At 45.1% G+C, this 14,870-nt stretch overlaps 1 protein-coding gene across 1 annotated transcript; it reads right to left on the bottom strand.

Moving 5' to 3' along the window:
• Window positions 1-4,930: 4,930 nt before the first annotated feature.
• Window positions 4,931-6,120, bottom strand: LOC147985055 (uncharacterized). The gene is made up of 2 exons (XM_087541384.1): window positions 5,054-6,120; window positions 4,931-4,949 (listed from the first exon to the last, which is right to left on the bottom strand). Exons 1-2 carry the CDS (start codon window positions 6,118-6,120, stop codon window positions 4,931-4,933), a joined length of 1,086 nt encoding a protein of 361 aa, XP_087397510.1.
• Window positions 6,121-14,870: the final 8,750 nt, after the last annotated feature.

The raw sequence follows: 14,870 nt of genomic DNA, 5'->3' as shown, positions 1-14,870 counted from the left end.
CGAATTTGATGGTATCCACTACGCAAATTAACTTCGGTGAATATTGTAGAGCCACTCAATTAATCAAGCATATCATCTAGCCTAGGAATAGGATGACGATAACGAATAGTAATATTATTAATGCCTCTACAATCAACGCACATACACGACGTACCATCCTTTTTCGGTACTAAAATGATAGGAACAACACAAGGACTAAGGGATTCACGTATATAACCTTTGTCGAGCAGTTCTTGTACTTGACGCATAATCTCCTTCATCACCTTTGGATTGGTACGATATGGTGCACGGTTGGATAATGATGCACCGGGAATTAAGTCAATTTGATGCTCAATCCCTCTAATAGGTGGTAATCCCGGTGGCACGTCTTGTGGAAAGACGTCAGCAAACTCCTGCAAAATGTTAGTGACAGCAGGAGGCAAAGAGGAAGGCACGTTCTCGAATGAAAATAATGCCTCTTTGCACACAAAAGCATAGCAAACAGATTTGCTAAAATCTAGATCATCAATATCAGATTTTGGTGTAGGGTGGAACCCTAAGTGGAGATCTTTCACGAATTGGAGGGGGAATCCCCAAGAACAAGATGAACACAAGAGGGAAAACAAGAGGAACACTCAAGAACAAGTCCAATCACACATCCACTAGACAATCAAACACACAAGATCCACAAGGTACACGAACAATCAAAGGGAAATAAGATACATGGTAGAGTTCATCCCAAATCCTATGAAGGAGATGAGGGCTTGATGATCTAGATAGATCCTTCCCTCAAGGGGGGTCTTCATCCACTAGGGATCTTCTCCAATGGAGGCCTTGAACTCCAATGGAGTGTCTCTCTCTCAAGAGGAATCCCACAAGGGGAGATACATGAGCTGAGCTCTAGTGTTTAGATCTATTCTTAGCTTCGTCTAAATGGAGGAGATGAAGGAGTATATATAGTCCTAGGCGAACAAAGGGATGAATGGGGGCAAAATGGTAAAACAAGGGCAAAGCCCGCAGCATCACACAGGGGGCCCGTGTGCATGGGGTAAGTGGAGCCCGTGCGCACGGGGTATCCAGAGACCTGATGCAAGGGCCCGTGCGCACGGGGTCAGTGAGGCCCGTGGGCACGGTACACGCCCGTGCGCATGGGGTCTTCAGGACCGCCAGCCTGGGAGGCCCGTGGGCACGGGGTCGAAGGGGCCCGTGCGCACGGGGTCGCCTGGGAGCTGCTGCCTTCTTCTTGGCGCTTCCTTCTCCGCTTCCAGGCTTCCCTCTTGGATGGTGTAGATGTTCTCTTCTTCTTCGACTCCTCGATGAATGTGTAGCTCCGCTCACACCTATGTATGCACACGAGAGAGGGGTCAAGTAGTATACCATCCTCGAAAGGTACAAGTGGACACGTGTAAAGGAGATGATTCACCTTTGTATGTATGAAGTAGATGTGGCACGTGTCACTTGCCAAATGGACTCTTGACATGGTGATGTCCATAGGATGCTCCGCATCATCCCCTCCCCCTTGGGAAAGATCCGACCTCGAATCGAAATCCAAATCACCATGGGAAAGAGATGATGTTGCCGTGTAGTAGTGGACGATCACCAAGCATTCATCATCTTGTAGTTCCAAATGGGCACTCTCTGATGTCGTACCGTCTTGTAATTCCTTCAAAAGGAGCAAAGATAACAAGCACTTGGAAAAACAAATGTGGTTGGCATAAGAGCAAAACCAAGCATTCAAGAGGTGATTCACCCAACAAGTGTTGTCATCAAGCATAGCATATGGTTTGACAAAGAAGTGTGGCATGGCATTTAAGCATATAAGGTGAGCACAATCAAGGACATCATGGAAACAAGTATGCAAATGGGAGGTAAAGATGCTAATATGTGTGACAAGTGAACAAGCATCAACCTCAAGATCATAGCAAGAAGGCACAATGTGCTCAACAAAAGGTCTATGGTAGGCATAGGAATCATTCACAACACCAAGTATAATGAGATGTCTAAACACATGGGGCAAGTGCAAGACAATCCAAGCATAATGTGCATACGGTGTAGTGAAGATATCGTGGCACTCAACACAAAGGAAGGAGCAATTGTTCAATATGTGTGAGGCAATCAAGTCAAGCATGTAGCAGTCAATGGGACATGGCATATGTGAAGTGATGACATTGTTGCAACCAAACATGTGATAGGAGCAAGTAATCCAAGAATTGGATGCAACACACAAGGCATATATATCATGATGCATGGAATTGCGAAAATGACAAGTGGAAGCAAGATCTCTAACATGTGCGCAAGCAAGGGGTCCATGATGACAAATAAGTCGCATGGTGCAAGCAACACAAGTAGTATGATCCACAATATGCATGCTCATGGTTTGGGGGTTCTCAAAAGAGAAGGATATCACCTTGAAAGCATGTTCTTGTGCGTCCTTCACAATGCCAAAGTACAAGCAAGTGCGATGTAGAATCCTCGTGGTAGAAGGTGGTTCGCTCTCAAGAGCTCGGATTGTCAACTCACGTGACGTGGAGGTTGACACGAAGTCCAAGTATCCTACACATGCACACAACAAAAGAAAGAACGTATACGCATGGTAGATAAACACATCATCCATCATGATGGTTCTCTTCTTTTGCACATAACCATTAGAAGCACAAGTGTGTGAAGAGTATGATGCAACAATGGCAATATTCATGGCACTAGGTATATGGTGCAAAGAGGTAAGACAAGCATGCTTCATAAGGAATATGTCAAAATCTCCAAATATATGTGAGAATGCTATGGGGGCAAACTCATTATCAAGACTAAAGTCATAATTGCACTTAATACATGGCAAATCATCTAGCATGAGAGAGGCAACACATGGAAATATATGACAAGAAGCAATAAGAATCATGTGCAAAGCATGTAAATGGTTGTCATCAACCGCATGAAGTGAGCAATTATGAATCATCGGTGATGCAATAAGGCAAGCAATCATAAGAATCAAGTCGTGCAAGCTAGTAGTGCGAAGATGCAGCATACTAGAGGAAATCATGGCAATCATGTCATGTGAGCAAATAATAATCATAGGCAAAGCACATGGCATATCGCAAGCACGAACACAAAGCAAGATGAAAGTAACATCATAGGTATGGGGCACAAAGCAAACATGGCAATAACAAGAAATATCTCCACCAAGCTTGCAAATACACATACAAGTATGAGAATCAATCATCATGTGTAATGCAAAGCATGGGTCACGATGCATGCCAAAGGCATAGTAATGAACATATCATGCAAAGTGAACATGACAAGATGGGCATAGGATAGGTAATGGATACTAACCCATAGCCAAGGGAGGGCCATGTAGAAGAAATGTGTGAAGTCTTTGTGAGAAGATAGAGGTGGGAAAGACAATCCATGGGATCCCAAGTCATCGTTTCTCTCTAGAGCTCGTTTTGTCAACTCGTGGGATTGCGAGGTTGACAAGAATTCATGGGTACCTACACAAAGGAGACACAAACGAAAGAAATTGTGTGTGTGGTAAATGTACACATCATCCATCATGATGTGTATGTGCACGTGAGAGTTAGCACAAGATAAGCATCGCTCAAAGAAATTTGATGCATGGTATAAGAACATGTCATCCATCATGAAAGAATAGTTATTGTGTATGACACGATGGGGATGCAAATTTAGCATACAAGGATATGGCACATCAATAGCATGTTTATTCATGGGAAGCATATGGTGCACATAAGTATTGGGATCATGCAATGGATGGGAGTGATCAAAATCTCCAAACATGTATGAGGAAACTATGGGGGTCTCCTCATGAGCAATAATGGAAACGTCATATGGAGAAAATGGACAACATCCAAAACAATGCATATCCGAAGCTAGGTGGTTATGGCATGGCATATGAGATAAAGGATGCAAAGGGAGCATATCAATATCATCACAAGAAAAACCAAAGCCAATAACCATGGGCTTGTCATCTCTGCCATAAGTGCAAATTGGGTTAATCTTAATGGCATATGCATAGTCACTATGAAGAGATTGCAAATATGACATGTGGTCGATCTCATGCATAGCATATGACAAGTCAAGCGGATTGGCAAACATGATGTGACCGAGAGAATTAGCACAAGAAATCCTATGTAACATGGCATCACAACTAATAGACTCCACATGGCAATCATCATACTCATCATAAATTGGTAAATCATCGCATGGGGAAGTCACACTAGCATGAAGCATGTAAATAGGTTGATCAACATCATGCAAGCAATCAATGTCATGATAGTCTACTAGTGGGACAAGAGCATCACCTTCACCTATGTTACCTTTGTCATTCCACTCAAGTGGTGTAGGTGAGGTGGTAAAGACCAAATGGTGGTCATCATCATCAACTTGATGGAACCATGTGGGGGGTGCATCATATTCCACTATGGCCATCGTCTTGTCCAAAGGTAGGACGTAGTCGTCGTGAATCGACGCGTCATCATATATGGGACCTAGCACCAAATGAGAAGACACAATAGAGGTAGAGGTCAAGTTCTTAGTGTTGAAAGTGGCCTCACATGACCTATCAACTATCTCACTCTCTCTATGTGGTGGTTCATTCACTCCCTCAAAATAGGTGCACTCAAACTCACATATGGTGGGGTCACTCATCTCACTCAAGAGGTGGGGGTTGTGGCTCTCCTCACATGGGAATTGTGGAAACACATCATATATGGGGCTAGTGGTGAAGTCACTCTCACTCTCAATATGGTGGCTAAAGTCACTCATGTCATCATGCATCGCCGTGGTCGAGGTGACATACTCAACCATCTCATCGCCGTCGCCATGGATGAAGGCCGAAGATGGCACATCATCACTCTCGCCTCCTAAGATGGAAGCATCATCCTTGCTCGCCATCTTGTCGCTCGCCTCCAAAGCATGTTCCTTGAAGGTCTCCGTAGTCTTACTTGTCGCCGCACCGTCTTGAAAAAGAGTCAAAGGAGACTCGGCATCATCAATGCCACAATGAGGGATGGCGGTGAAGTCAAACTTGGGAGCATCGTCTTGGAGCTCGTCGGGCTTGGACATCATGGTGGTACTAGCCTCATGCTCGTCGTGTTGGAGCTTGGTCTTCGATAAGTGTGCTTGGGGTGGAGAAGCCTTGGCCTTCATGAGTTCTTGTTCCGCCTTGACAGCACCAATGTAGTTGTCGTCGAGGGACTTGTAGTTCTCGAGGAAGATAGGCTTGGATATGTCGTTGTTCAATCCCATCATGAAGTGGAACTTCATTGACATGGGGTCGTCCACGCCGGCACGTCGCAATGCATGCTTCATCTCCTTGAAGTACTCATCGATGGACTTGGATCCTTGGATGGTGTTCTCCAATTGGCGTAGAAGTTGTTCTGTGTAGGTTGGAGGCACGAACTCTCGCCGCATAGCTTTCTTCGTCTTGGGCCAACTCATGTCATAGCTCTCCGACGGTGCATGAAGCCACCATGTGGACGCATAGTCGTGGAAGTTTCTTGAGGCGCACTTCACTTGATCTTCAGGAGGGACTTGATGTAGCTTGAGGTATTCGTCCATCAAACGCTCCCACTCGAGATACTCCTCGGGTTCTAGAGCCCCATAGAAAGGAATCTCGTGGTTGGTGTCGAGGTTGTAGTAGCTCGAGGGAGTAGTGGACTTGAGCTCGTGGAGTAGGCGAAGATGCCGTACGTTCGAAGGCGAAGATGCCTTGAAGTCACTTGGCGAAGATGCCAAAGGTGTTGAAGAAGCCGTAGCCTTGTAGTCGATGTTGCTGTACTGTATGGCCCGTGCGCACGGGGGTGCTGGAGGCCGTGTGCACGGGGTCCCGTGTGCACGTGGGTCGAGGGCCCGTGTGCACGGGGGTGGCAGAGAAGCCAACTCTCGTCTAGTAGGTTGCTCTTCATGGTCGTGTCGATGTTGATGCTTGTGTGTACTTGCCGGAGATGGTAGCACGGAAGTCTTTGCACTTGAGCGTCTTCTCGAAGATGAGGAAGACCGCTTGCGGTTCTTGATGAGGGCCTTGAGCTCCTCCATTTGCTTGTCCATCTTGGCGTCGATGACGTTCTTCATAGCATCGAACTCGTTGTCGTGGTTGTAGACCGGAGGTGAATTGCCTTGCCTATCCATCACAAAACTCGAGCAAAGGTGAGTAGGAAATGAGATAAACAATACCAAGCTACCTTTTCCCAAAGTTGAGGATGTATCTCGTATCACTCAATGTGAGATGAAAGAATAGTGGAATTGTTACCAGACTTGTTCACTCACACCTATCAAGTCAAGCTTAAGGAGGAGCTTAGTGAGGATGGTGGCACAAAAATTTTATGCAAAATGTTAGCAAGAGTCAATAATGTTGGAAAAGAATCACAAATTTGCAAGTGAAACAAGTAGACCGATAGCAATATGTGGCACACGGAAACACACACGGATAGATAAATGGGGTCGTGCAACCAAGGAATGAGCACAAAATGTGGAATCCACGGAAAGCGCTCATGTTGCACAACTCAAGAGAGACGGTAGCACGATTGCTCAATAGGCGGATATGACACTAGTGCACAGCCTATAAGATGCAAAATGTATGAGCTTTCTATCCCAAGTATGCTATATGTATGATGTTCCTGTTGTTCTTCTCAAGATGATCCAAGATGATCGGATATGAAAATCTTATGTGCAATGTGGTATGATGCTATGGCACTTGCTTACAAGATCTTTGCTCTCTTTTCTTTTTTTGTATATGGCCACTTTGCGAAATGCACAAACCAAGATAGCGATTGTGTATATGCGGGAACAAATTTGAGGCACAAGGGATGATATGATATCGATATGATATGGTGTGTATGCAATGGGAGGTGTAGATCACTAATGTGCACAAGTAATGTTGCCGGCAATACTCAAATGGCTAGTCTCGATAGGCAACTGACGCAAAAGGGGCTAGGGGTTATCAATGCAATTGCAAGGGGAATGTACAATGGTTTCATCGAGGTTACCGTCCTTGAAGATGGTGAGTGGCGGTGTTCTTGATGTAGATACCAAGATGATGGAGACCCGTCCCTAAGTAGCCGAAACACCTTAGGAAACGGTAAAAAACCGCGAACTCAAAATCTCAAAAGTCAAATGGCGGTAGCAGGATGCGGTGATGGTGTTGCGGAAGCTCAATGGGATTGCGGCAATGCAATGATGGGTTATGCGAGTAGGCAATGCAGAAGTGGAGGGTTATTGGGTTATGTGAGTCGGAGTTGGAAGCACGGTCCCTAAGTAGCCGAAACACCTTAGCAGACACAACTCACAACACAAACAAAATTGGGTTAAGTTGGGGTGGCGGAAGAGTATAGTGGTCAAGCCTATGCGGAAGTGGTGGTTGTGGTTGATGAAGAAACAACCGTACCTAAGTAGCCGAAACACCTTAGGATACTCAAGTCACAACTCAAACAACCAAAAATGCTAAATGGAGCACAATGGGTTCGGTTGCGGAAGGCTATGGTGGATTTTGCGGATGGTATGGTGGAAGGCCTATGCAAAGATGCCGAAATGTCAAAAATTTGATGGAGTCAAATGGTGTTGGAGCCTATCTAGGTGGATGGGGGAAGTCAATATCTACTCAACAAGCTAAAGAACACGAAAATCGGACTCCGGATGTGGAAGTTATGACCGAAACGGTGAAGCACTCGCGGCTGTCCTGGGGGGTCGTGCGCACGGGGGTAGGAGCCCGTGGGCACGGGGTCCCGTGCGCACGGTACAGGTCCGTGGGCACGGGGTGTCCAGAGAGTTTTCAGGGGCCCGTGGGCATGGTGTCTGGGGTCTAGGGTCCGTTGGCACGGGGTGGGCGGAAATTTCGCGATTTCGTGGCGGAAATTGGAGATTTCTTAGGCAAAATTTGGGAGATTTTAGGGATGGATGGTGGGGAAAAGATGGGGGAAAGCTAGATCCACTTGAAACCAAGCAAATCCATTGATTAAATCTAACAAAGAATCATCAAAACCAACAAATCACAAAAAACAATTGGGGCTATTTTTGGTGGGGAATTTTCAAATTTAGGATGAAATCAACAAAACTAGGCTAGAAAACAAAGAGGGGGGCTCCAATTTCGTGAGAAACCATGGCTCATGATACCAAAATGGTGTAGGGTGGAACCCTAAGTGGAGATCTTTCACGAATTGGAGGGGGAATCCCCAAGAACAAGATGAACACAAGAGGGAAAACAAGAGGAACACTCAAGAACAAGTCCAATCACACATCCACTAGACAATCAAACACACAAGATCCACAAGGTACACGAACAATCAAAGGGAAATAAGATACATGGTAGAGTTCATCCCAAATCCTATGAAGGAGATGAGGGCTTGATGATCTATATAGATCCTTCCCTCAAGGGGGGTCTTCATCCACTAGGGATCTTCTCCAATAGAGACCTTGAACTCCAATGGAGTGTCTCTCTCTCAAGAGGAATCCCACAAGGGAAGATACATGAGCTAAGCTCTAGTGTTTGGACATATTCTTAGCTTCGTCTAAATGGAGGAGATGAAGGAGTATATATAGTCCTAGGCAAAGAGAGGGATGAGTGGGGGTGAAATGGTAAAACAAGGGCAAAGCCCGCAGCATCACACAGGGGGGCCCGTGTGCACGGGGTAAGTGGAGCCCGTGCGCACGGGGTATCCAGAGACCTGACGCAAGGGCCCATGCGCACGGGGTCCGTGAGGCCCGTGGGCACGGGGGTCCCGTGGGCACGGTACACGCCCGTGCGCACGGGGTCTTCAGGACCGCCAGCCTGGGAGGCCCGTGGGCACGGGGTTGGAGGGGCCCGTGCGCACGGGGTCGCCTGGGAGCTGCTGCCTTCTTCTTGGCGCTTCCTTCTCCGCTTCTAGGCTTCCCTCTTGGATGGTGTAGATGTTCTCTTCTTCTTCGACTCCTCCTCGATGTATGTGTAGCTCCGCTCACACCTATGTGTGCACACGAGAGAGGGGTCAAGTAGTATACCATCCTCGAAAGGTACAAGTGGACACGTGTAAAGGAGATGATTCACCTTTGTATGTATGAAGTAGATGTGGCACGTGTCACTTGCCAAATGGACTCTTGACATGGTGATGTCCATAGGATTCTCCGCATCAGATTTGGTGGCAAGTAAACATGCACTTTTCAATTTAATTTCAGAAACAACACTAGATGGTTTATTATTAGGCTTCATTTGTTGCTCAAATTCTTTTACCACAATCTGATTTTCACTCTTATTTTTCTCCTATTTTGCTTTATTAGCTCTATTAATATCATCTTACAAAATGGAATCAGGAGTCATAGGAAGCAAAGTAATATTTTTATCCTTATGAACAAGAGTATACTGATGGTTTCTACCATGGTGTACATAATTTTTATCAAATTACCATGGTCTACCAAGTAATAAGGAACATGCTTGCATAGGTACCACATCACAATCAACATAATCAGCATATGTATAGATACTAAAATGCACACGAATAGTACGTGTTACCTTAACCTTGCCACTGTTGTTGAACCATTGGATGTAGTAAGGATGTGGATGTGGTCTTGTGGTGAGAGATAACTTCTCCACCATCTCCATGCTACCCAAGTTATTGCAGCTCCCTCCATCTATGATGACGCGAACAGAACATTCCTTCACTACTCCCTTTGTATGGAACAAATTATGTCTCTGATTTTGCTCAGCTTGTGTAACCTGGACACTCAAAACACGTTGAGCAACTAAACATTCATACCTGTCAGCATCTTCAGCAGCCATGTATTGCGTCTCACGATCAGAATCCTCTCCACCATGTTCTTCATGTGTAATAAGAGCAAAAGTCTCCTCATCATAGTCACTAGCGGACTCATACCCACCATCCTCAGTAACAATCATCACATGCTGAGATTTGCATTCTCTCGCAAAATGTCCTCTTGCCTTACAACGACGACAAATAATATCACTTGTGTGCCCTGCTGTTGACATGGAAGAAGAAGAACTCTGTGCAGGCCCAGCAGGTGTGCTCTTGGAAGATAGTGGTGGTTGTGCTTGCTTTCTTGTATCACGGCTGGAGGTGGCACCTGATGGAGGTGCTGGTGTAGTGGAAATAGAGGATGCACGTGGTGTCCATGATGAAGATCGACCTGCAGAAAAGTTAGTTCGCGCCAATGCTGTCAATCCTGCACTGCACGTTCAGCTTTACAAGCAAGATGGAATAAACAAGTGATATTAGTATACTCCTTATACTCCAGAATGGTATGAATCTCTCTATTTAATCCACCCATAAAACGTGCAAGCATAGCTTCCTTCTCCTCAACAATACCACATCTAATCATGCCAGTTTGTAATTCCTGATAATATTCTTCTACATAATTTTTTCCTTGTCTTAAACGCTGCATTTTTTGAAGTAATTCATGTTGATAATATGGTGGAACCCAACGAGTACGCATAGCAGTTTTCAAAGTAGCCCAAGTAGCTGGAATAGGATATAATCTACAATGTTCAGACCACCAAACACATGCAAAGCTAGTGAAAGCACAAACAGCAGCAGGAACACGTCTCTCCTCAGGATATTGTAAACATGTAAATCGTTGTTCAGTTTCTAACTCCCAAGTAAGATATATATCAGGAACATATCTACCCTCAAATGGTGGATTGTTCAATTTCAGTTTAGGGAGATGGTCATGATCACGTACCTGAGGTGGTTGTGTAGCCCTACGATTGTGATGATATGCATGAGGACGACCTGGTGGCAGTGGTGCTGGTGGTTGAACGTAGTTCTGATTTTGATCAACCTCATCCTTCTAATGGTCCTCCACCTCTGCAGTAGTAGCAGGAGCTACAGAAGCATCAACAGTGGCACCAGAATTTTGACTAGGCTCACGGGGAATGCGCAGTGCCCATCCCACTTGATTTGGAAGGCGATGTTGATGTTGTTGTTGTTGTTGTTGTAGAGGTGCGTTAGGTGAAGCCGGTGGTGGTGGTGGAAGACGCGCGAGAAATTCATTGAACTTGTTATCGAGCTTTGTTTCGAACGTCTTCTCCATGCCATCTATCTTCTCCACGGCCTCTTCAAATCTATTTAGCACATCTTGCACCTGTCCACTCATCATTTGCTAAAATTTATCATGTAGCTCCTTGTTCGTCTTGTTCCCCCAATCTATCTCATCGGCTTGTGATCCTGCCATGGTTAGCAGCAATAGAAACACACAAGAATATGATCCAACAGACTACTAGGAAGTGGTCGTGGTGGCGGTGGTGTATCACAAATCCGGCAAGCGAATCTCAAATTCTTACCAGTTCTTACCCAGCAGCAGGTGGTGAGCGGCAACCGTCATAGTCAAAACTCTCAAAGATTGGATAGAGCGATTGCCAGGTGGTGTCAAACACACAATGTAGATGTATGAGGAGCTGGGAAGGCTTATGATATGGTAGCAAAAATTTCAGTAATAATCAATTTAGAGATGCAAAGTTGAATAAACGCTCAACGACGGTACTATGCTGGTCCTAGGCTAGACCGTACTAGAGACGCGAGCCTAGAACACGAACAAAATCAAGGCGCGGCACGTAAACAAGGGAGCAGCATTCTCTGAATTTTTTTCCTTTTTTTTCACTTTTTTCCTCTTTTTTTTGCTCCGCAACAATTTTTTTCTCGAAAAAGTCTACAAATGGTCTAAAAACTGCCTAGCCAGAATTTTCCAGACTTAGTTTTTTTGAGTTTGGAACTATTTTTCTTCTGCGGATAGCACGGAAGTTGGGGAGTCCGACTTGGTCACGAATCGAAGTATCGGGTGATCTGGAACTCCAAAACAAAGCAACAAATACTGGACTCGGACTAGGACTGGTGGCGGAGATGAATCTGGTGGAACTCGGACTGGTGGTTGTATATGGTATATCTGGACTCGGATTGGTGGTGGTATATGGCGATGGTATATGTGGACTCGGATTGGTGGTTGTATATGGAAGCGACGATGTATATGGTGGGGTGGTGGTATATGGTAATGATGATGACGATGGTGCGGTGGCGGCGTGACAACCTGTGAACAGAACTCGAAACTCTAAGGGACTAGACGCTAAGACCAGCAACTCGACACGACGATGCAACCGTAAATTCAACAAAGCAAAACTCTAAAACGACTATGCAAAGGCTCAGATTGGTTCGGATATGATGACCTAACCCTATTTTTTGGCTTTTTTGTGGACTATAGGTATGAGGAACAGACTCGACCTAAACTACGAAAAACTGTAAAATCTCACCGAGCAACCTGGAAATCTGATACCACTTGATACAGGCAAAGGTGTCCCGTCTTTCGATGAGATGGTGGCTATCGTTTTAGAGGAAGTCGACTTTGACGATCCGACTACAAACGTGCGAGGACGTCGCGCCTTAGCAATCGCTAAACCAACTCCGAGGGGTTATTGACCACGCCGGAGCACGATCAACCTGACCACGAGGGCCTGTTTCATGCGAGCAAATGAAGAACAAGAAAGAAACTGAGATTGCAATCTGGATATTGCGAATATAAGATGAAAGCTTTATTGATCAAGGTGGGGTTATGTGACGTCTTGGTCTGGTCGCTGGACACAAACGAAGTACGCGAAGTTGCAGCTATGGCGAACTTTTAATCTAAACAAAACCCAAAGTCTAAACGACGCCCTAAGGGCTGTATATATGGAGGAAGAGAGGGGGATTTCGTGGCCCTTGTAGGAGGGGTCCAAAACCAACCCTAACTCTTGTTTCCCCACACATATGGACTCTAAAAACAGCCTATACTTAAGTATTTCGAAAATACATGGGCCTGGCCCAATAATAAGGTGACGCGGCACCTAGAATAGCCTCTGGATGAAATTGATGAAGTGGCATCTTGTATATTTCGTCCAAGGCTTCAGGCACTCCTTATGGTGGCTTCAAAGTCCTGAAATCATTACTTGTAACTCCGTTCTTGATCCCCTTGCGCATGCCATCATCTCCATGCTTGAACTTGATCCAAGGTTCATCTTTCTTGTCCAAGCTAGGCCCTTCATTTGTAAGCAAAACAAATGTATCCAATTTAGGCAGCATCATATTCTCATGAACATTAGAATCGTTACCAAGAAACGAAAGTACCTGATAATTCAATTGGCGTGCGCGAGCTCTAGTAATAGGTCCAGTATGTATAGCAGCAGGGGCTGTGGGTGTAACAATGGTATTAATGTCCTCATCACTAGGGTTTTTGGAATATTTGGGTATTTATACAACAAAGAGGCGGTGCGGGAGGCCACCGAGGTGGGCACAAGGTGGGCACAACCCACCTGGGTGCACCTAGGCCTCTAGGCGCGCCTTGATGGGTTGTGCCCCCCTTGGGGCACCCCCAGGTGCTTCTTTGGCTCACGGGATGTCTTCTGGTCCAAAAAAATACACAAAATGTTTCGCTGTGTTTGGACTCTGTTTGGTATTGATTTCCTGCGATGTAAAAAACATGCAGAATACAACAATTCACACTGGGCACTATGTCAATAGGTTAGTACCAAAAAATGATATAAAATGACTATAAAATGATTATAAAACATCCAAGAATGATAATATAACAGCATGGAACTATCAAAAATTACAGATACATTGGAGACATATCAGGAGGCACCTTCAATGATGTCAAATATCATGTGAAAATCATATTCCTTTATGGTAACAGGAATGGTTTTGTTCGCCTTCTTGGCAGAAACAACAGCTTTTTCATCAGTGACCAATCTTTCTCTTGGTAGCTGGAGCAGCAGAACCCGAAGGTTTATCTAAGGGAACAGGTGCAAGCCTTGGTGAAGATCTCACAGGCATTGACTTCTTGGCAGGTTATGGACTGTGATATGGCTAATCGAGCAATGCTCGTTGATTGTACTTGGGAATTTCTTCTCCAGCATTATCATTAGAGGATTCCTCATCAGACGAGGCAGATGCAACCTTTCTGGATTTACTAGCAAAAGACTTTTTCTTCGGAGCTCGAGGAGAAACTAACTTCCTCTTCTTCTTCTTCTTCTTCTTCTTCTTCTTCTTCTTCTTCTCTTTTAGGGCAGACACCCTTTCCTTCATGTCGATCATACCGTGTCGAGTCAACTCAACATTCCGCTGTTCAACTTGGTTCTTCTTCGCAAGTCTAGCCTCACACTTAGCCTTTTCCTTTTCCCTCTTTTTCGGGAAAATCAGCTATGGTTTTCAAAGAATCGGCATGAGCGTTGGGAGGTGGTGTTGGCCTTACTTTTTCATATTCTTGCCCTAGGCATCCTTCTGCAATGGAATCATTCCAGGGTGGAGTGAAAGCAAACAAAATCTGGTATTTCTGTCAGACGTGCTCATAGTTGAACCATTTCTTCGCCCGGTGACGGCAAATCTTTTGCAATATGTTGTTCCTATCTTGAGTAGTTTCCACACCAGGTGGAGTCCTGTACATTTCCTGATCAGACATCTCAGCTGCAATATTTCTTTCTCTTCCTCGTCCACCCTTCTTGGGATTTCCATCTGAGAACATGATTTTGGAATCTGTGACTAGCTCATCTTCTGGCTGACTGTGAGCAGAGGGAATATCATCATCAACTTCACCAGCAGATTCTGATTCAGCCTTCTTCTTCGGTGCTCTTGGTGGCTTCGCTGATTTTCTTTTGACCACTTTAGCTTTGTCAGCCACTCTTGGCTGCTGAGGGATTTCTTCCTGTGAACCAGAATGCTCATCCGAACTATTTGCCATGACCACTCCTAGGAGAAAAACACAAAAGTGAGAGAAAGCACAAAATAGGTCACAAGCATGCATAGAGGAAATTTTGACTCAAAACAGATGGTAGTACAGGAAGAGCCAAGAGATTCAAGTTATGCACTAGCAAGATATCATCGAGTAAATTTCAGTATGCATAATGATGACATAACCGATCCTCTAATCTTTTG

Source organism: Triticum urartu, chromosome 2A (genome assembly GCF_056163025.1).
Source record: "Triticum urartu cultivar PI428250 chromosome 2A, HENAU_Tu73, whole genome shotgun sequence".
NCBI classification, from domain to species: domain Eukaryota; kingdom Viridiplantae; phylum Streptophyta; class Magnoliopsida; order Poales; family Poaceae; genus Triticum; species Triticum urartu.
This window is presented reverse-complemented; position numbering and strand designations above follow the sequence as displayed.